The 20978-nt window shown below is 30.8% G+C and overlaps 3 protein-coding genes across 5 annotated transcripts; all 3 read left to right on the top strand.

Moving 5' to 3' along the window:
* Positions 1–135: 135 nt before the first annotated feature.
* LOC18033274 (purple acid phosphatase 15) lies at positions 136–1101 on the top strand (the record flags this gene model as incomplete). Its single annotated transcript, XM_006420866.2, has 4 exons — positions 136–205; positions 310–500; positions 596–886; positions 970–1101. Coding segments are annotated over 4 exons (684 nt in total), but the record flags the coding sequence as incomplete, so codon positions are not given.
* A 5738-nt stretch (positions 1102–6839) lies between these two features.
* Positions 6840–10473, top strand: LOC18033199 (purple acid phosphatase 15). Of its 2 annotated transcripts, none has more exons than XM_024183063.1 (8): positions 6840–7292; positions 8268–8459; positions 8570–8903; positions 9009–9175; positions 9331–9521; positions 9617–9907; positions 9984–10100; positions 10327–10473. In XM_024183063.1, exons 1-8 carry the CDS (start codon positions 6974–6976, stop codon positions 10372–10374), a joined length of 1659 nt encoding a protein of 552 aa, XP_024038831.1. In that variant the 5' UTR covers positions 6840–6973; the 3' UTR covers positions 10375–10473. The 2 variants fall into 2 exon arrangements, with proteins under 2 accessions (XP_024038831.1, XP_006420927.1); XM_006420864.2 differs by having other exon boundaries at positions 9009–9226.
* Positions 10474–17276: 6803 nt separating this feature from the next.
* LOC18033267 (purple acid phosphatase 15) lies at positions 17277–20967 on the top strand. 2 transcript variants are annotated; one of them, XM_006420863.2, is made up of 7 exons: positions 17277–17671; positions 17986–18177; positions 18276–18609; positions 19184–19401; positions 19549–19739; positions 19929–20207; positions 20579–20967. In XM_006420863.2, the coding sequence occupies exons 1-7, from the start codon at positions 17365–17367 to the stop codon at positions 20696–20698; spliced, it is 1641 nt and encodes a 546-aa protein (XP_006420926.2). In that variant the 5' UTR covers positions 17277–17364; the 3' UTR covers positions 20699–20967. The 2 variants fall into 2 exon arrangements, with proteins under 2 accessions (XP_006420926.2, XP_024047770.1); XM_024192002.1 differs by having other exon boundaries at positions 19184–19739.
* Positions 20968–20978: the final 11 nt, after the last annotated feature.

Raw genomic sequence — 20978 nt, 5'->3', positions numbered from 1 at the left:
TTTATATTCTTATTAAATAATTATTAATTATAACTTTTGAAAAATTAGTAAAAATATCACTTCAGCATTGATTCCAAATCGCCATTGTATTTATTATTCTTCAATCTACTTTGTTATTTAAAAAAAAAATCAATCTATTATTCTTTCAATGTAGGTGGGATACATTTTATAATGCTTGGTGCTTACGTTTCCTTCGACAAATCAGGTGAAAATCAATTTTTCCTTCTTGTTGTGTACATGATATTACTCCAGCTAGGCATGATCATAAATTATATAGGTTAGAGTTTTACATTTCTATATACATAACAGGGGATCAATATAAATGGTTGGAAGAAGACTTGGCCAATGTTGATAGAGAAGTGACTCCGTGGTTGGTGGCGACATGGCATGCTCCTTGGTACAACACCTATAAGGCACGTTACAGAGAAGCGGAATGTATGAGGGTAGCAATGGTAGACTTGCTATACAAGTATGGTGTTGACATAGTGTTTAATGGACATGTAAGTGAAAGTAAAACCTCATCCTGTTGCAATGCCTTGTGATTGACGTTATCCATTTAATCAAAGGGGTTTTGCCTTGGGGGGAAAATTAGCAGGTTCACGCATATGAGAGGTCAAACAGAGTATATAACTACACATTGGATCCTTGTGGTCTGATACATATCACTGTTGGTGATGGTGGTGATCGAGAAAAAATGGCAGTACCACATGCTGATGAACCTGGAAACTGTCCAGAACCATCAACCACGCCGGATAAAATTTTGGGTGGTGGCAAATTTTGTGGTTTCAATTTTACATTAGGGCCAGCAGCTGGTAAGTTCTGCTGGGACCGACAGCCAGATTATAGTGCTTTTAGGGAAAGTAGTTTTGGCCATGGCATACTAGAGGTCTCTTTCTCACTTACTATCTCAATTTTGTGAACACGCAGACAATAAGTGTTTGAATACTAATAGCAATATTTGGCTTGCAGGTAAAAAATGAGACTCATGCTTTGTGGACTTGGCATCGGAATCAAGACTTCTATGGAGCTGTCGGTGATCAGATTTATATAGTGAGGCAGCCTGATTGGTGCCCTGTTGAACCAAAGGTAATGAAGCTTTAGATACATTAAACATGGCTTTTCCCACTAAGTTCACTTGAGCTATTTTTGTTAATGCATAATCTTTCTTATTTCACAAGGAAAGAAATGTAGTTGCATATAAAAATGCTCTAAGATGTTTATGTGATAGTCTAATTTTTGGATGTTAGTTGTGTAGAATTGTATGTAGAATATTGTTTTCTCTAAATAGTAATATTATTGATTTAATTTGTTATTTTTGTAATCCTTGGTGAAAACACAGGCATACAGACTCAATGAACCACAAACACAAAACCAATGAACTAGAACCACAAAAGGCAAAGAGAAGATGGATAAGCAGATAATGATGGAACACCAAAGGGGCGTCATTCACTATTTCATTTGCAAAGTCCTGAAAAACATATGATTTATTTTAGAGGTAAAGAATCCCTCATTGGACACATATATATTATTCAGAAATTAAAAGAAAAAAAGGAATTTCAAAGCATTTCCATATGGAGCCAAACTATAGAAGTATGTCTTTGACGTGTCTGTGACGGTAAATTAGTAAAAGAAAAGTTGACAGCAAATTAGCAGTGTTAAATTGAATAAACAAATTTAATTCAAATCGAATTGTAAATGAAGTGGATTAAAATTCGATAGATTCGAATTCGATTCATTTAATAAATGAAATCTTGAGATTCGAATTTGATTCATTTATTTATTTACTGTACAAAATTAAATGAAAAGAATCGAATTTGGATTCATTTACAATTCGCGTATGAATAATTATTTAACTTTTATCTTATTATTATAACTTATAATTACAAAACTATCCTCCAAATTTTTAAATTTATGCATAAAAATTTAATGTTAAATAACTAATTGAATTAAATGGATAATAAATGAATAGACTCATATTCGACTAATTTATGAACTATTTATTAAACAAATTCTAAAAATATTAAATGAATCAATGACCTCAAACTCATATTCGATTCGTTTATTTAGCAAATTGAATCAAATTAAATTTACCCATTTATTAAATGAATTAATTTCTTCAAAACCCAACCCATTTAAATTGAATAAATGATACCCGAACAACCCATTTAAAAAAATAGAAATATGACTATTTTATAACATATTCATAGTATTTTTATAAGTTTTTGTACCATTTATAAATTTAAAACTATCACAATGATTTACTTCATTTAAGTGCAATTTTCACTTTTTTCCCTTTTTTTTAAATAAATTTTTCACATTAAAAAATGTAATTTTTTATTTATTAACCGGATAATGTACCGGTACCATGCATGCGCTGTATGAGATGCAGCGCTCCATGGTAGGTTGACTCGTATATATATGAACGTATGCGTGTGTTTTGTATATATTTATACCCATTCTGGGTTGAGAATGAAATAACACGCAAGAGAAGAGACTCACACTCACCCACGAAAAAACAGCTTAATTTGCGGGGCAAGGTAAAGTCCTACGAACCAACTTTAACAGCCAAAAATATTAAAACTTAAAAACCGTTTCAAAAATCACATGAAAATGCTGCGGACTTTGGATTATACACAGTGCCATCACTCTTTTAGTCCAAAGTTTCTGGCTTTATTTGCCAAATTTTCCTTTCCTTCGGTTTTTCTTAGTCGTTTGATTTAATCATTTGAGTCTAAAACTTCTTCATCATCACTTTTGATCAAGAACTAATGCAAGAGATTTCAACATTTAAGTTTCAAATTATGTGAGAATTACCAGGTTAGTTATTAACTGCATTATTTAATTTAATTTATTTTTATTTATATATATATATTAGTTATAATATGTTGGCAACCTAATTTTTTCCTCACTAATATGAATAGGATTTGAATCTTAAACCTCTTGTTTCCATTCAAGAGATATTACTAATTAAATTACCTGTCATAATTAAATCAATATTTAATTTTTAATGTTTAACATGATATGGTAATTATATACTGATAAATTATCATAATAGTTGAGAATCAAAGTTTGGATCCCTAAAATTTTATCTCTGCAAAACAGAAAATCTTCTAAAAAAAGGGACAACTTCAATTGATGCCACTACTAAATCAAATAACATAAAATACAATAATTTTAAACTTACCGATTCATCACTTTTAGTAGATAAAAAATATTCGGATTTTTGCCATTTTGCATCTTTTAATATCACAATCCATAGGTATTATTTAAAATATAAATTTAAGATAAATATTAATGGACTTCTTTTCAAATTTTATAAGATTCTTAAGATGGATAAAATAACAGAATTTAAAACTATAGTCTCAAACCTAATGAAATCAGCTAGTACTGACAAAATGATCATGAAATAAATAAGTCAGATCAGTGGCTAAGGGGGACCAAATTGGAAGGAGATAAAAAGGCAACCTTTATTTAAAGGGTTCCTTTATGATGCTGTAATTTTTTTTACAACATCAATAATATTTTTAATTGTGTATCATTGGATTTAATCAATGGTATACAATATTTATAGGTAAAAATAAAAATAAAAAATAATGGGAAACGGTTAACAAACGTGTAAGGGGTGGAGAAGTTTGTAAAATAACTATGACCACCTTTAGAGTTTGAAACAATTTCACTTAAATAGCATATTTTATTTAAAATTATTTTTCAATCCCCTTTTAAATTTGAAATGTGATAATCTTTTTTAAATAAATCTTCCAAAATCTATTACCATTAAGTATAAAATATAATGGTAGGTTATTTAACACAAATCAAATAAATAAGTTGCAATTGCAAAATTTATATATGATATAACACTGATAAATAACACAACTAAGTACATATAGTTAAGTAAATGTCATAGTTACATCAATAAACTCATTGTTGAGATTGCTTGTAACATAAAAATTATTTGATCACACATGTTTTAATAAAATTTAATATCGTATATTAAAATACTCATTATTTTATATAATATTAAGGGTCATTGTATAACTGATCATGAAGTATATATCATTTTTAACACCCATTTAACATACTTATTTTCTATACTTTATATTTATCTTACAGTTAATATCCTTACATAGTGGGAGTTTTAAGTTTTATAAGCTTATATATTTTCATTTTATTTTCAAATATCACTTTGTTAATTTCATAAAAGTTAAATCGAATATATATTCCTAATGATTTTAGTTTATAAATCGTGAAAGATTATTTTATTGATATCCTTAAATTGTAATTATAAAATTTTATGTTATGAAGAGTCATTACTTTTGTTATAATAGTTAATAGTGACAATAAATAAAATATTGCCTCCGATAATATTTACGTGGGAAAAAAAGTGAAAGAAAATTATTTATATTTTTAGATTTTTATTGACATGGTAGAAAATTATCTGAGCCAAAATTTAACTTTCACAAGCTTGTTTTCATTTTATTTTCAAATGTCACTTTATTAATTTCATAAAAGTTAAATCTAACACATATTCCTAATTAATTTTAGTTTATGAATTATGAAAGATTATTTTATTGTTATTCTTTGATAGTAATTATAAAATTTTTATATTACGAAGAGTCATTACTTTTATTATGATAATTAATAGTGACAATAAATAAAATATCACATCAAATAATATTTAATGGACAAAATGAGGAAAAAAAATCATTGCATGTTTTTATATTTCCATTATAAAGATATGGTTTGGGATACTTTAACTTAAAATTTTGACACAATATTTAAGCCACTAATATATCATAATCTAATTGTTGATATTGAAAGTCAAAGCAATATTTCATAATGTTATATCCTCCACCATTGAATTGCATGAAATAAATAGTTTAATTTTTTGTTAAAAATTTAAATCAAAATATTTCTCACTCTATAGTTATATAGACATAGATATATTTCAATAATAATTGGTAAATAAAATATTTCTCATTTGTTGTGACTCATATAGTATTATTAATAAAACAAATATAAAATAGTTATTGAAATGTCTTTTATTATCATTGTTGTTTAGGTATTAATGGTTTGTAATTAAATTCATACAATACAAATTATTATAAGACTTTGTATTAAATAACCTACTTGATATTATAATTTATATTTAATGGTAATTGATTTTGGAAGATTTATTTAAAAAAGATTATCATATTACAAATTTAAAGGAGGGCTGAAAAGTAATTTTAAATAAAATATGCTATTTAAGTGAAATTGTTTCAAACTCTAAGGGTGGTCACAATTATTTTACAAAAATTCTCCACCCACTTGAGCGGTTAACATACTGTTTACTATTATTTTTAAATTATTTTTTTAGTACAAATATTGTACACCATTGATTAAATCTAATGGTTCACAATTAATACATTATTGATGCTGTAAAATTTTTACAACATCATAGAGGAAACCTTATTTAAATTAATTCTATATTTCCAAAAATTTTTAAAAATAACAAAGAAGACTGAAGAACAATAGATACAATACAAATTTAGAATCAGTGCTGAATTGATATTTTTGTTAATTTTCAAAAGTTACAATTGATAGGTATTGAATGAGAATATAAAACTAATTAAATCATAATTGTATATTGCTATACATGCAGATGTGATAAAAAATTAGGCAAAATTGAACACACATTAACTCAACATTAAATCTAAATGCATACAAGGCATAAGGTCCTCGCAGTTCATTTCTTCGGTCTCCAAAATTCCTTGAGTTTGACTTTTTCATTTGTGTAAACAGAAACGGCGGCTCAAAAAATGAGACAAATAATCCTTTTAGTAAACAAAAGTCAAATTAATATTTTACATAATTACATTTAAAAAGAAAAAGAAAAGAATGAACAAGGACAAAAACGAGAAATGAATAGTCCAAGGCACGATTCTCGCAATTACATAAAATTATAAATTAACATGAACGGTCAACAATTTGAAAATGTGAAATTAAAATATTGAATTTGAAAGAGTTAACAACAATAATAGTAATGTGATTCCAACCAAAGACAGCCATAACACTCTTTCTTTTGGTCAACGGCATTTAGCCTTCTAGAAGAAGAATAAAAAAAAATTAAGTGCAAAATTAACGAAAATTTTGAGTAAAAAAAGGTTACTTACTAATAAATAAATAAATAAATGATGTGACAATTAAAGTTTAAGAAATTTTTTTCAAAATAATATATTCAAATTACCTTCGGGATTGGGCAAAGTATGAATTGGTTCTTTTAACCCCTACCTTTCGGGGCGGTTCTATTCATACTCTGCAATTGACCCATTAGATTTTTTTTTCCCTTTAAATTTGTGTACATGTATAATATTTATTTTTATTAAGTTGCTTGTATGAATCCATTTTTCTAGTTTTCTTCGGCCTACTTTCTAACAATATAACCGAAATGATTAGATAAAAGAAAGTTTACACGGCCAAGGCCCCAGCAGCAAAGGAAAACAAATCATGAACTCCACTTTGGCAAACCAGAAAAGGAAGAAAAATGGCACAAAAAATTGTGAACAAATTAAAATAGTGGAAAATATGAGGGGATATTGTGTCAACTATGTTTCCTTTTACGTATTGATTAGAATTAAATATATTTTTGTTACATCCACTAATGAAAAACAGCATATTCCGTGGTACCTAAGAATAAAAACAATTTCAGATTGTGTCCATAAAAGTATAATAATAATTTTTAAAACCTATACAAAACGACTCGTTTATTAACAGTATTATAAAGTGTTTAAGTCCCTTCGTATCCCATATATAAAAAAGCTTTTATTTTAAATATTTTTATTTGAAGGTAGATATGAACTCTTGCGCATCCAAAGGCTCCTTCTCTCAGAAAAATCTTCTCATTTTCCCTCGTCACCTTTTTCTCTTTGCTCTCTATCTCTCTCATATTTTCCTGCACCTTCATGCAAAACACTGAACCCTATTAAGGCATTAAATGGCTTCATCATCACTACCATCGATCTCATTGCCTGTAAATGTATTTGAACTCAATAATATTCTTTCACTTGTCCTAACGTTAACAATAACATCAATATTATTAGCCAATGGAGCTATGGCTATGGCTATTCCAACTACACTTGACGGACCCTTCAAGCCTGTTACTATCCCACTTGATGAGAGTTTCAGAGGAAACGCCATTGACTTGCCTGATACAGACCCTAGAGTTCAAAGAACAGTTGAAGGTTTTGAGCCTGAGCAAATCTCTGTCTCTCTTTCTTCAACCCATGACTCTGTTTGGATTTCTTGGATCACAGGTATATATCTATTCTTTTTTCCTAATTTTTTGACTTGTTTTAGTTCCACCTCGTTGTTTTAATAAGGAATTTGGATTCAGTGCTGATGTTTTAATAATTTCCTATCCCTCATACATTTATAATTAGTTTGAAAAGAGATTTAATTTTTTAAATATTCTAATCTAAGCCTGAATCCTTATCCTTCAATGAGATAGTGTTTTAGAAAGTTTGAGGGCAGACGAAGCTGAAAATAAGCTTGACTTTGTTATTATTTTTTTGTTTTTTAAAATAAGCTTGACTTCGTTATTATCTTTTTATTTGTTCTTTTGCTTGTGGATAACATATAAGATTGGAGTTTTCTGTTCTTGGAAGCAAAACAATGAAACTTTTGCTTTCAAAGTCGGAAAGCAAATTGTTTAGGCATGACGCATGAGTGGACCATGGCAGAGAGTCGGAGACTCTTTTATTTTGTTTTTGAAATTTGAGGTCAAAATTAAGCGACTTGCAGCCCTCAGATATTCCTTTTCATTGCTCATTATCGTTGTTCTAGATTAAGATAAGATTATCTACTTTATATATATATTATTTTTTGTTTATGCGAATACATTATTAAATCATATTATTTAATAATTCATCTGAATTTATTCTACTAAACCTTACGATTTATTAATGTTTCCTCAAAAAAAAAAATTGAGGACACACTCTCTCTCTCTATATATGCATATATTAAATTAAGGTGGTTTTACTATTCATGTAGTTAGGAAAAGCATGACACTGGAAAAAAGAAAGACAAATGAATTGAAATTTGCTTGCTTGTGAACCTAGTTGCAGCCTTCTGATGTATATATAGATAAGAAAAATGTTCATCAAAATACATAATTAATAAGCTTGCATCTGCATAATGCTGAAATTGAGAGGTTAACTCAAATCAAATTTGATATTTTGTCATTGTTATTCAAATTTTGATGTATATTGTTTGGATTAATGAATTTGCAGGGGAATTCCAAATTGGTAACAACTTAAAACCATTAGATCCCAAAAGTGTAGCAAGTGTTGTTCGATATGGAACACTAAGATCCCAATTGAATCGTAGAGCAACAGGCCATTCACTAGTTTACAATCAACTTTATCCTTTTTTAGGCCTCCAAAACTACACCTCTGGAATCATACACCATGTTCGTCTCACAGGTATATATAATCTGATTCTTAACAAAATTCTGTTCCCGATTGATATGCAATTATAGAGAGCATCAAATTGTTCTCTATCAGAATCCTTTACTAGTTATGTTCTTTGGCAGGTTTGAAACCTGACACTCTATACCATTATCAATGTGGAGATCCTTCTATACCGGCAATGAGCGGTGCCTACTGTTTTAGGACAATGCCGGATTCCAGTAGCACAAGTTACCCCAGCAGAATTGCAATTGTTGGAGATGTAGGCCTCACCTATAATACAACCTCAACAGTCAGTCACATGATTAGCAACCGTCCTGATCTTATTTTATTGGTTGGTGATGTAACTTATGCCAACTTGTATCTAACTAATGGAACTGGATCCGATTGCTACGCTTGCTCGTTTGCAAATTCTCCCATTCACGAAACCTATCAGCCTCGTTGGGATTATTGGGGAAGGTAGAACTTCAAGTTTTTCAAATGTATATCATATTTTGATCAAATATGGAGGCATAGTTTAGCTCACGGTATCAATCCTGGAAACATTTGCTTAATTGCTAACAGGTACATGCAGCCTGTATTGTCTAAAGTTCCAATAATGGTGGTAGAAGGAAACCATGAGTACGAAGAGCAGGCTGAAAATCGGACTTTTATTGCTTACACTTCTCGATTTGCATTCCCATCCAAAGAGAGTGGATCATTGTCGAAATTCTATTATTCTTTCAATGCAGGTGGGATACATTTTATAATGCTTGGTGCTTATGTTTCCTTTGACAAATCAGGTGAAAATCAAAATTTCCTTCTTGTTGTGTATATGATGTTACTCCAGCTAAGCCCGATCATAAATTACGTAGGTTAGATTTTGACATTTCTATATATATAATAGGGGATCAATACAAATGGTTGGAAGAAGACTTGGCCAATGTTGATAGAGAAGTGACTCCATGGTTGGTGGCGACATGGCATGCTCCTTGGTACAGCACCTATAAGGCACATTACAGAGAAGCGGAATGTATGAGAGTAGCAATGGAAGACTTGCTATACAAGTATGGTGTTGACGTAGTGTTTAATGGACATGTAAGTGAAAGTTAAACCTCATCCTGTTGCAATGCCTTGTAACTAAAGTTATCCATTTAATTAAAGGGGTTTTGCCTTGGGGGAAAAATTAGCAGGTTCATGCGTATGAGAGGTCAAACAGAGTATATAACTACACATTGGATCCCTGTGGTCCGGTACATATCACTGTTGGTGATGGTGGTAATAGAGAAAAAATGGCAGTACCACATGCTGATGAACCCGGAAACTGTCCAGAACCATCAACCACGCCGGATAAAATTTTGGGTGGTGGCAAATTCTGTGGTTTTAATTTCACATCAGGGCCAGCAGCTGGCAAGTTCTGCTGGGACCGGCAACCTGATTATAGTGCTTTTAGGGAAAGCAGTTTTGGCCATGGCATCCTAGAGGTCTCTTTCTCAATTACTGTCTTAATATTGTGTACATGCAGGCAATTGAATACTGAAGGCAATATTTGCCTTGTAGGTGAAAAATAAGACTCATGCTTTGTGGACTTGGCATCGGAATCAGGATTTTTATGAAGCTGCCGGTGATCAGATTTATATAGTAAGGCAGCCTGATTTATGCCCAGTTCAACCAGAGGTAATGAAGCTTTAGATACATTAAATATGGCTTTGTCCACTAAGTTCACTTGAGTTTGTTAATGCATAATGTTTCTTATTTCACAAAGAAAGAAATGTAGTTGCATATAAAATGCTCTAAGATGTTGGTTGTGTCGAATTAATTGTATGTAGAATATTAGTTGTTTCTGTAAATAGTAATATTATTGGTTTAATTTGTTATTTTTGTAATCCTTGGTGAAACACAGACATATAGACTCAATAAACCAAAACCACAAAAGGCAAAGAGAAGATAGAGAAGCAAATAATGGTGGAACACCAAAGGGGCATCATTCACTACTTGACTCACAATGTTATGAAAAACATATGATCTATTTGTTGCGGCATGGTTAGAGCCCGACCAGCCAAAGACTCGATTGCTCTGTTTAATTTAATTTTAAATTTTAAATATTAAATTAAAATAATATATTAATTAAAAAATTTAGAAAAATAATATAAATAAATAGTGATGTCTCATGTTTAACATTAAAATTTCATGTATTGTTTCTTGTCTCAACTTTATTATTCTATCTAAACCGTTAGATTCATTTAAAATGAATCAAACGGTTAATTTTAAAGCACGGCATGGTACTGGCGACTTACGTCTCGACATTACAACACTAGCCTTATTTTATCATGCGTTTACTTGTCAAAGTGAGAGTGAATAGTGTAGATTCCTCTCACTCTAATATTTTCTGCACATTTAAGAAAGCGAATGGGAGTCCCACTCTATGGTTCTGGCTTATTTTTACAGCAAGGAGCAGGATTCTGATTCCCATAGGGAAATGTGGGAGTTTGCTCTTTCTTTATTAAATATAATTATATTATATTTATTAAAATAAAATAATGTCACATTTATTTAAAAATAATAATATCATATTTAATTAAATAATAATATTATATTATTTAATAAATATTACATTTATTAAAAATAAAATTATTTAAACATAATATTATTATATTTATTTAATATTAACAATTAATAACAACAAATATTTTATTCTAAGAAAATATTAGTTTTGTACTATATTATTAATAATAATGTTTCATTGTGTTGCACTCATCAATAATTATTTATTTACATTATTAAAATAAAATTAATAAAAAATTGTGATTTACATTATTAAGAAATTAATAATTGTTATCAATCTATATAATTAAAATTAACAACAAGATAAATAGTTTATTTTACAAATATATTTTTTTACTTTGTAATTAAAAAGTAAAATTCTTAAAATATGGGTAAAACTATAATTTAAGATAATTCACTTTCAATTTAAGACAAAATTAAACACATAAATAGGATTTTGATTCTTATTCCATATTCTCATTTCAGTATAAGTAAACAATTTACTCTCAACCCACTCCACACTCTCAATCCTAGAATTCTAACACCTCATAATTTCCACTTTAATCCGAAAAAGTAAACATTACCTTGGAGACAAAGAATCCCTCATTCGACACATATGTATAATTCATAAATTATAGATTAAAAAAAAATTCAAATGGAGCCAAACTAAATTATGTTATTCACATGACTGCATTGACAAGACTGTGATGGCAAAGTAGTAAAAGAAAAGTTGACAGCAAAGTAGGGGTAGCAAATTGAATAAATGAATCCAATTGTAAACGATCAGGTCAAATTTCAATAAATTTAAATTCGATTCATTTAATGAATGAATCCTAATTGTAGGATTCAAATTTGATTCATTTATTAAACAATATTCATTTATTGCACAAATTAAATTCATTTACAATTCCATTAGTTCGTTTTTGTAAAATTATTTATTTTTTGCTTTTATTATAACTTATAATTACGAAACTATCTTGCAAATTTTTAAATTTATGCATAAAAATTTAATTGAATCAAACAAATAATAAATGAATAGACTAATATTCAACTCATTTATGAACTGTTTATTAAACATACCCTAAATGAATAAATAAATCAGTGGCCTAAACTCGTAATCAATTCATTTATTTAGCGAATCAAAATTAAACGAATCAATTTTTTTAAAGCTAAACCTGTTCATTTGACCCCAATGGAATCGAATAAAAAAATCTTGACACGAACTACCATCTCTACAGTAAACAAGATTTTATTAACTAACATAAAGTGGTTTTGGATAGTACATGGTGGAATTTTAGTAGACTTTTAAAATAATTGTGGAGTATTAATTTATTTTAAAATGATCACTTTTTAATTGAGTGGTGGGAACTTCTTCACTTTACCTCAAATTCAAGTTTCAATTTTGATCATGTATTGAAATAATTAGATGATAAGTATACAAGTCTTTGAGATACATACTATTTGTATAAAAAATTTTAATGAGTGGCACATAAGATGTCGCGTTAGTTGAAATATAAATTTTTTAACCCAATTATGAATAAGCCTTATTCATTCATTACTCTCTTCCCTGGAAAAAAAAAATAATTTCAAAAACTTTATTGTTCGTGGAGGTTTGAAAACCATAATGTTTCAAATAGATGTCACCAAGTCTAGCTCTCTTTTTATGAGGCTATATTTGATTATATATCCACAAATAGATCATTTTTTTATTAGTGAAATTGATTAATTCGAAGTTTAAATTGATAGAGAATGGTCAATAATATTTAATATTTATGTAAGTTTTTTGTAAAACCCCAGCTCGAACTTCGAGGGCAAATCTAACGACAACTCACATATGAATTTAAATAACTCTTTACAACCGATAATAATTCAAGTCTGGAATACAAAAGCCAGCGGAATAATTTAAGAATTTAGCCAAACCATCTACCATCCTTAATTCAAGTCCATTTTCTCACTCATCACGAATCAATCATAACTTCTGGAAACTAAATCACAATAAACTATAATGAGTACAAAACTCAGTATGCAAATTAGTTTTTCTTATACCAAAATATATACATACTTATTTATAATGCAAATGGATGATATGCCATGATCTTTTCAAAATACTTGAAACAAATTCATAAAAATCTCTTTATGTCGCTTTTAAACTTTCACATTTTCTTTCAATAAAATACATATTCTGCAATGTGGCACTATGCGCTGTGCGTGGCAATTTGTAGCGCTCCGTCCCTCAAGAGGAGGCCCCGCACAGTCTCAAGAGATGACCTCCACACAACTTCAAGAGGTGGCCCCCAATGCAAAATACGATAAAGCAGAAATTCTATTTGTTAAAATGCACTTTCTCATTCATAGAAAACTTAATGTATTTTCATGCTTATGCCAATGAAATTTCACACATACATATACCCATGTACGTAATCACACTCAACACATAATAACACATCACATAAACAAATGGGCAAAGACATATAAATCCATATCCGTACATATCAAAAATTGGTTTTTCAGACAAATCAAACACATATATTGTTTATTGTGATTCATTTAAAAGTCTAGTTTACTTATCTCTTGGCATCATCATGTAACAAATGCATACTGATATCACCGACCTAAAATCATCAATAAAATCCTCATAAGATAAAATCAAGTCTCAATCACAAACTCTAATGTCTTCAAATATCTCATTTTGAACAACTCCTAAACTCAACCTTAAATGTCCTCAATATTTGGCCCTCAAAACAGAACTGTCCAAGTTCTCTAATTTTTAATAAATTATTCCCTTATTGGAACAATCTCAAATTTTACATATCCATATGCTGACATATTGAAAATTCATTGATAACAATTTCATAACTTAATTCCTTAAAAAACTATTGAAAATAATTTAAGTTTCATACATCCTCACATAGTTTCAAGAGGTGGCCGCCGTACAATTTAGGCTTGCAAAATATTCAATTATTTATGATTGCATGGATGTCTGAAACGTAAATTATTTTCAATAGTTTTTGAAGGAATTTAGTTATGAAATTTTTATCAATGAATTTTCAATATGTTATCATATGGTCTGTAAAATTTGAGATTTTTCTAATAAGGGAATAATTTATTAAAAATCAGAGAACATGGACAGTTTTGTTTTGAGGGCCGAATATTGAGGACATTTGAGGTTGAGTTTATGAGCTGTATAAAATGAGATATTTGAGGACACTAGAGTTTATGATTGAGACTTGATTTTATCTTATGAGGATTTTATTGATGATTTTAGGTTGGTGATATCAGTACGCATTTGTTACATGATGATGCCAAGAGGTAAGTAAACTAGACTTTTAAATGAATCACAATAAACAATATATATGTTTGATTTGTTTGAAAGCCTATTTTTGATATGTACGAATATGGATTTATATGTCTCTGCCCATGTGTTTATGTGATGTATTGTTATATTTTGAGCGCGATTATGTACATAGGCATATGTATGTGTGAAATTTCATTGGCATAAGCACGAAAATGCATTGAATTTTCTATGAGTGAGAAAATGGATTTTAACAAATGGAATTTGTGATTTATGATAATTTGCATTTGGGGCCACCTCTTGAGGGCCGGAGTGTCGTAAAGTGGCACACATGGTGCAAAGTGCCACATTGTAGAATATGTATTTTATTGAAAGAAAAAGTTTGAAAGCAACATAAAGAGATTTTTATAAATTTGTTTCAAGTATTTTAAAAAGATCATGGCATATAATCCATTTTCATTATACATAAGTATGTATGTATTTTGGTATAAGAAAAACTAGTTTGCTTACTGAGTTTTGTACTCATTATAGTTTATGGTAATTTATTTTCCAGAAGTCAGGATTGATTCGTGATGAGTGAGAAGATGAACTTGAATTAAGGATGGTAGATGGTTTGGCTAAATTCTTAAATTATTCTGTTGGCTTTTGTATTTGAGGCTTGAATTGTTATTGGTTGTAAATGGTTATTTAAATTTATATGTGAGTTGTGGTCAGATTTGCCCTTGGAGTCTGGGTTGGGGTGTTATCATCCACAGAGCAAATCATCTATAGCTCAAATACATATTCTAAAAAAATAATCCTTTTACAATTCACAAAAATTCAAGCCTCAAAATACAAATATATTACACAAACTGCAGCGGAAGAATTTAAAATTCATGCCAAACCATCTATCCTCCTCGATTCATGTCCTTCTCGTCACTCATCATGAATCAATCCTGATTTATCGGAACTGAATCATAATAAACTATAATGAGTATGAAACTCAGTAAGTAAATCAGTTTTTCATATATCAAAATACATACATTCATATATATAATGCAAATGGATGACGTGCCATGGTAGTTGAAAACATTGTAAAATAAATCATCGAAATCTCATTCTGTCATTTTCAAACTTTAACATTTTCTTTCAATAAAATACATATTTTGCAATGTGGCACTTTGCGGCATGCGTGGTACTTTGCGGCACGTCGGCCCTCGAGAGGTGGCCCCCGTACAATCTCAAGAGGTGGCCCCCAATGCAAAATCTCATAAAGCAGAAATTTCATTTGCTAAAATCCACTTTCTCATTTATGGAAAACTCAATGCATTTTCGTGCTTATGCTAATGAAATTTCATACATACATATACCCACGTACATAATCATGCCCAACACATAACAACACATCACATAAACGCATGGGCCTAGATATATAAATCCATAATCGTATATATAAAAAATAAGCTTTTCACACAAGTCAAATATATATATTGTTTATTGTGATTCATTTAAAAGTCTAGTTTACTTATCTCTTGGCATCATCATTTAACAAATGCGTACTGATATCACCGACCTAAAATCATTAATAAAATCCTCATAAGATAAAATCAAGTCTCAATCATAAACTTTAATGTCTTCAAATATCTTATTTTAAACAGCTCCTAAACTCAACCTCAAATGTCCTCAATATTAGGCCCTTAAAACAGAATTGTCAATGTTCTCCGATTTTTAATAAATTATTTCCTTTTTGAAAAAATCTCAAATTTTACAGACCATATGCTGACATATCAAAAATTAATTGATAAAAATTTCATAACTTAATTCCTTCAAAAACTATTGAAAATAATTTACGTTTCAAACACCATCAATACTGTCAAACAGTTTTCTGTTTTGAACATACTTGCTTTGAAAATACAAAAAAATTTATTGTTTTATTATAAAATCATGAAAATTTACAGAATCACAGTAGACATATATAAAAATCACTGATCCAAATTTCATAATTTTTGAAGAATTCTAACTAAGGTAAAAATAATTTCGTAATGCATGTTATTCACTGAAATTAGAAATTCTAGGTTTTCAGACTTAAGTTTGAAAAATTTTAATTAATTGAAATCGTATCCGATTAACTTGAAACAAGTTTCAAAACATTCTAGAAGATGTCTAGTTTAATAGATCCAAAAATCAAAATCAAAATCAATTTGTACAAATTACTATAATTTTCGTAATAATGCACTGTCAGCATATTTCCTGTAAAATTTTAGGTTTCTACTTCTATTGCAAATATCTAATCATGATTCTGCATAACGAATTAATAAAGACAACCAAAATTAAAACTTACCTCCAAAACTTCTCCCAACAATATCCAATTCAAACAACACAACTTGATCCCATGTGATTCCTATGGCATAACTAAGAACAAGAAAATTTTCTTCTTTTTTTTTCTTTTCTTTTCTCTCCATCTCTCTCTCTCTTTTCTTTTCTTTTGTCGTTTTTTTTCCTCAACCGATCTCTCTTTCCCTCTCTCTCTTATAATAAGAAAGAAATATTATTTTATTTATAATAGGGTAAAAAAATCATTAAAAAATAAAAATACTTAAATACCCTTAGGAGAATTGAAGTATTACATGTTTTAACGAAAGTTTGTAGATGAGCCTGAAAATGAATACAAGAATTGAAAGAATTTACACGGGCATAGAAAAAATCTAGCTTAAAGCCTCGACTCAATGCCATATTAGGGAAACCATTTAACCTAAAAAGCTAAGCCAGCGGCCTAGCGGGGAAGCACACGACTATATTTAGTATTGCTTTTCTTTTCTTTTCTTTTTTCTTTTAATGGAAAACTTAACTACGGTTAGTCGTTACCATGACTATTATTGTAACAACCTTAACGCATAACATTACTGCTAAGTGCTAAATGGTGACGCAGGGAATCTTGTAAAGACTAGTGGCATCCAGCCAGCCAGCCACCAGTTCATCTAACTGCTGTGGGTATGGGCGCTTCCAAGTTCAAAACTTTTAAACTGATAATTTTAGATTTTCACTGTAATCACGTGAAAACGTTCTTTTACTTGTTTTGTTACTACATTTATGGTGATTGGTTGGGTTGAGCCCCACAAATGACAAATGGGTTTAGTCTCAGTCTCAGACTCAGTGTCTGTCTCAGAGCTTTTTGTACTAATTCCATTATGTCTTTCATTTTTACTGAGTTTGATGTTGAGGTGTGTTGATGGCGATGGAATTGGAATTCCTACAACACTTGAAGGGCCATTCAAGCCAGTGACAGCCCCACTTGACAAGAATTTGAGACTAAATGTGAGTGACTTGCCTTATGTACTTCAAAACAATGCTCAAGGTGAAGGGTTTCAGCCTGAACAAATCTTTGTCTCTCTCTCTGCTAGATATGACTCCGTTTGGATTTCTTGGATCACAGGTCTCATTTTTCCTTCATTTTTTTATTTACTTTTCTTAATTAAGCTGAATTTCACTTTGTATGTGGTTCTTTTTAAGCAAAAAGCAGTTAATCTGACCAAAAAAAAAAAAAATTACCCTTTTGCTATATGAATGTATGCAAGTATTATATTGTTTTTTTGTTGCTGGAAATGGTGAATAATTGGTGAAGTTTTGGTCGCTATAACAGTGTTAATCAGGACAACTTGCATTGTAGATTGAAGTTAATCTTTGTTCTGTTTTGATGTTATTTTCTCTAAACTGGTAATTTGATGATTATGTGGATTCAATTTATAGGCGAGTTCCAAATTGGTGACAATATTAGTCCATTGGATCCTGAACTGGTTCAAAGCATTGTTTACTTCAGAGTGTTTAGATCGTCATTGACTTACCAGGCGGAGGGTTACTCCCTTGTTTACAACCAACTTTATCCACCTGATGGCCTCCAGAACTACACTTCTGGTATTATACATCATGTTCTTATTACAGGTATAATCTAGTCTCAACTCATATGTTTCAATTAAAACAACAAGATTTTAATATATGTTTCTTATTTAATTTCACATTACAATAATATTTTGCTGCAGGATTGCAACCAAACACGCTATATGAATATGAATGTGGAGATCCTTCCATAGCGGCAATGAGTAGCAGTCATTATTTCAGGACTATGCCAGTCTCAGGACCCAGTGACTATCCCAACAGAATAGCAGTGGTGGGAGACCTGGGCCTTACCTACAATACGACTACAACAGTTGCTCACTTGATGAGCAACCATCCTGATCTTCTTCTGTTGATTGGAGATCTAAGTTATGCAGATTTGTATTTAACAAATGGAACTAAGTCCAGTTGCTACTTGTGCCAGTCAATTGAATCTCCTATCCAGGAAACGTACCAGCCTCGATGGGATTATTGGGGAAGGTCAGATTACATAACTTTTAAAATGTTTAAAATTTTCTTTTTAACTTTTTCATTCTACCTAGGGCTGTGATGTTAGAGCAAGATATAAACTGAAATGTTTTGTCAAAGAGGAAAAATAACCAGTTTGGGCCATTTAAATGGAGAGCTAGCAACATTTGCTTGATGAAAAAAAATTGAATTTTGATAATTTTTATTGTAGAATAGAGGTGCAAAGACATCTTTCTGGCTTAATTAGGGATGAAATGTATAAATTTCAACTTCAAACTTATTCAAAGCTACGGTGAGGTTTGGCATGTGAATCACAACCTTAAGTGACATGCTTTAAGGCATCGAAACCTATTTTGACAACAATCTGGTTTATTTTCTAACCTTTCTGAGTCAGAGTGGTTGCAGTAGTATAGAAAAAATTGAAACCAAATAATTTGGTGGTTGCAAACTGGTTTTTGCTACTTTTAATTATGTTCTTTCAGTTCAGTTTAACCTCTTCATTTCCTTTGGGTCTTGCTAATGATTTTTTGAGTCAATCTTGGGAGCAATAAAGCTTATAAAGTTGTTGTGGGGTTAATATGATCAGGTATATGCAGCCTCTAGTTTCTAATGTTCCGACAATGGTGATAGAAGGGGAACATGAAATAGAACGGCAGGCTGAAAATCAGACGTTTGCTGCTTACAGTTCCCGTTTTGTATTTCCATCTGAAGAAAGTGGATCATCATCTTCACTCTACTATTCTTTTAATGCAGGAGGCATACATTTTGTGATGCTTAGTGCTTATATTGACTATGACAAATCATGTACATTCATCAAATCAACTTTCTTCCTTCTATTTGCCTCTCTCTTGACTATGTATTATCACAAGTGTCTGGCCTTTGGAACTGATTCTTTATGGCTAGTTCTGCTTAGCTACCTCTTAATGAGATTCTCTAGTTTTACTGTTACAGCGGATCAATACAAGTGGCTGGAAAGCGACCTGGGTGATGTTGACAGAGAAGTGACTCCTTGGTTGATAGCTGCCTGGCATCCTCCTTGGTACAGTACCTACTCAGCACACTATAGAGAAGTAGAGTGTATGAGAGTGGAGATGGAGGACTTACTGTATTACTATGGTGTTGACATAGTTTTCAATGGGCATGTAAGAGTACTTCTGAATTCTGTGTGCCTTACTATTGCCACATAAATGCTGTCTCCCAATCTTCCCCCTTTCTTAGCAATCCGGTTATGTTCTATTTTCTTTCTACAACTACATTAAATCGTTTTCAAATTTATGGACAGCCTCAGACTCTGACAAGCTAAAATGTCGAATATCTTATTTGATTAACAGGTTCATGCCTATGAGAGGTCAAATCGCGTTTACAACTATTCTTTGGATCCATGTGGCCCAGTTTACATACTGGTTGGTGATGGAGGAAATGTAGAAGGCCTGGATATAGTACATGCTGATGAACCTGGGAACTGTCCAGAGCCATCTACAACACCAGATATGGGTGGCTCCTGTGCATTTAACTTTACATCAGGCCCCGCATCTGGGAAGTTTTGCTGGGACCGGCAGCCTGATTATAGTGCATACAGGGAAAGCAGCTTTGGCCATGGAATTTTAGAGGTACTTATCTCTCTCTCTATTGCTCTAACCACATTTTGAATACTAAATTCTTTGAATCAGTATTTTTTCCTACTACTGCCTGAAATTGAACGTAAAGAATTTCAAAGTCAACTTCGTGAGAATGAATCCCTACAAATTTTTTATTTTCAACCGCCAGTAGGAGTCAGTAACACGTTCAACATAAAATTACATTCTGCCAAACTTTGAAAGCAAGTTTCAATAAATTCTTGATGTATTTGCAGCAAAAGTTGAAGTTGTTTTAGATTTAGTACATTTATTGAACACTGTGTTGCATTAAAGGCTGTGATGTATGTGTTTATATACACATTGGTTATCTAAGATGACAAACTAATAGGCAGTTTCTTATCCAGGTGAAGAACGAGACTCATGCATTATGGTCGTGGCACCGTAATCAGGAATTCTACGAGATTGCTGGTGATATTATTTACATAGTAAGGGAACCAAATAGGTGCCCTGTTCAACCAAAGTAATTGAGCTTTGGGGATTTGGCATACCACTGTTATAAAACGGAACTGTGAACCCCAAACACAGGCGAATTTGGCCAAATATAACATGATCGTCTAATTGGGAGAGCCAGATACTTTTTCAATTCTAATAGAGCTCAAAAGAGCCTTCAGACATGGGGGCATATAACTTTTTTGTTGAATCTTAGAAGCATTATGAAGCGTAAGATTTTTCAGTCATTTCTCAAAGCCATGAAAGGTGTTTTTCCTAATGCCAAATGCTTTTGCATTTATCATTTAATCATCA

This window comes from Citrus clementina, unplaced genomic scaffold (assembly GCF_000493195.1).
Source record: "Citrus clementina cultivar Clemenules unplaced genomic scaffold, Citrus_clementina_v1.0 scaffold_9, whole genome shotgun sequence".
NCBI lineage: Eukaryota > Viridiplantae > Streptophyta > Magnoliopsida > Sapindales > Rutaceae > Citrus > Citrus x clementina.
This window is presented reverse-complemented; position numbering and strand designations above follow the sequence as displayed.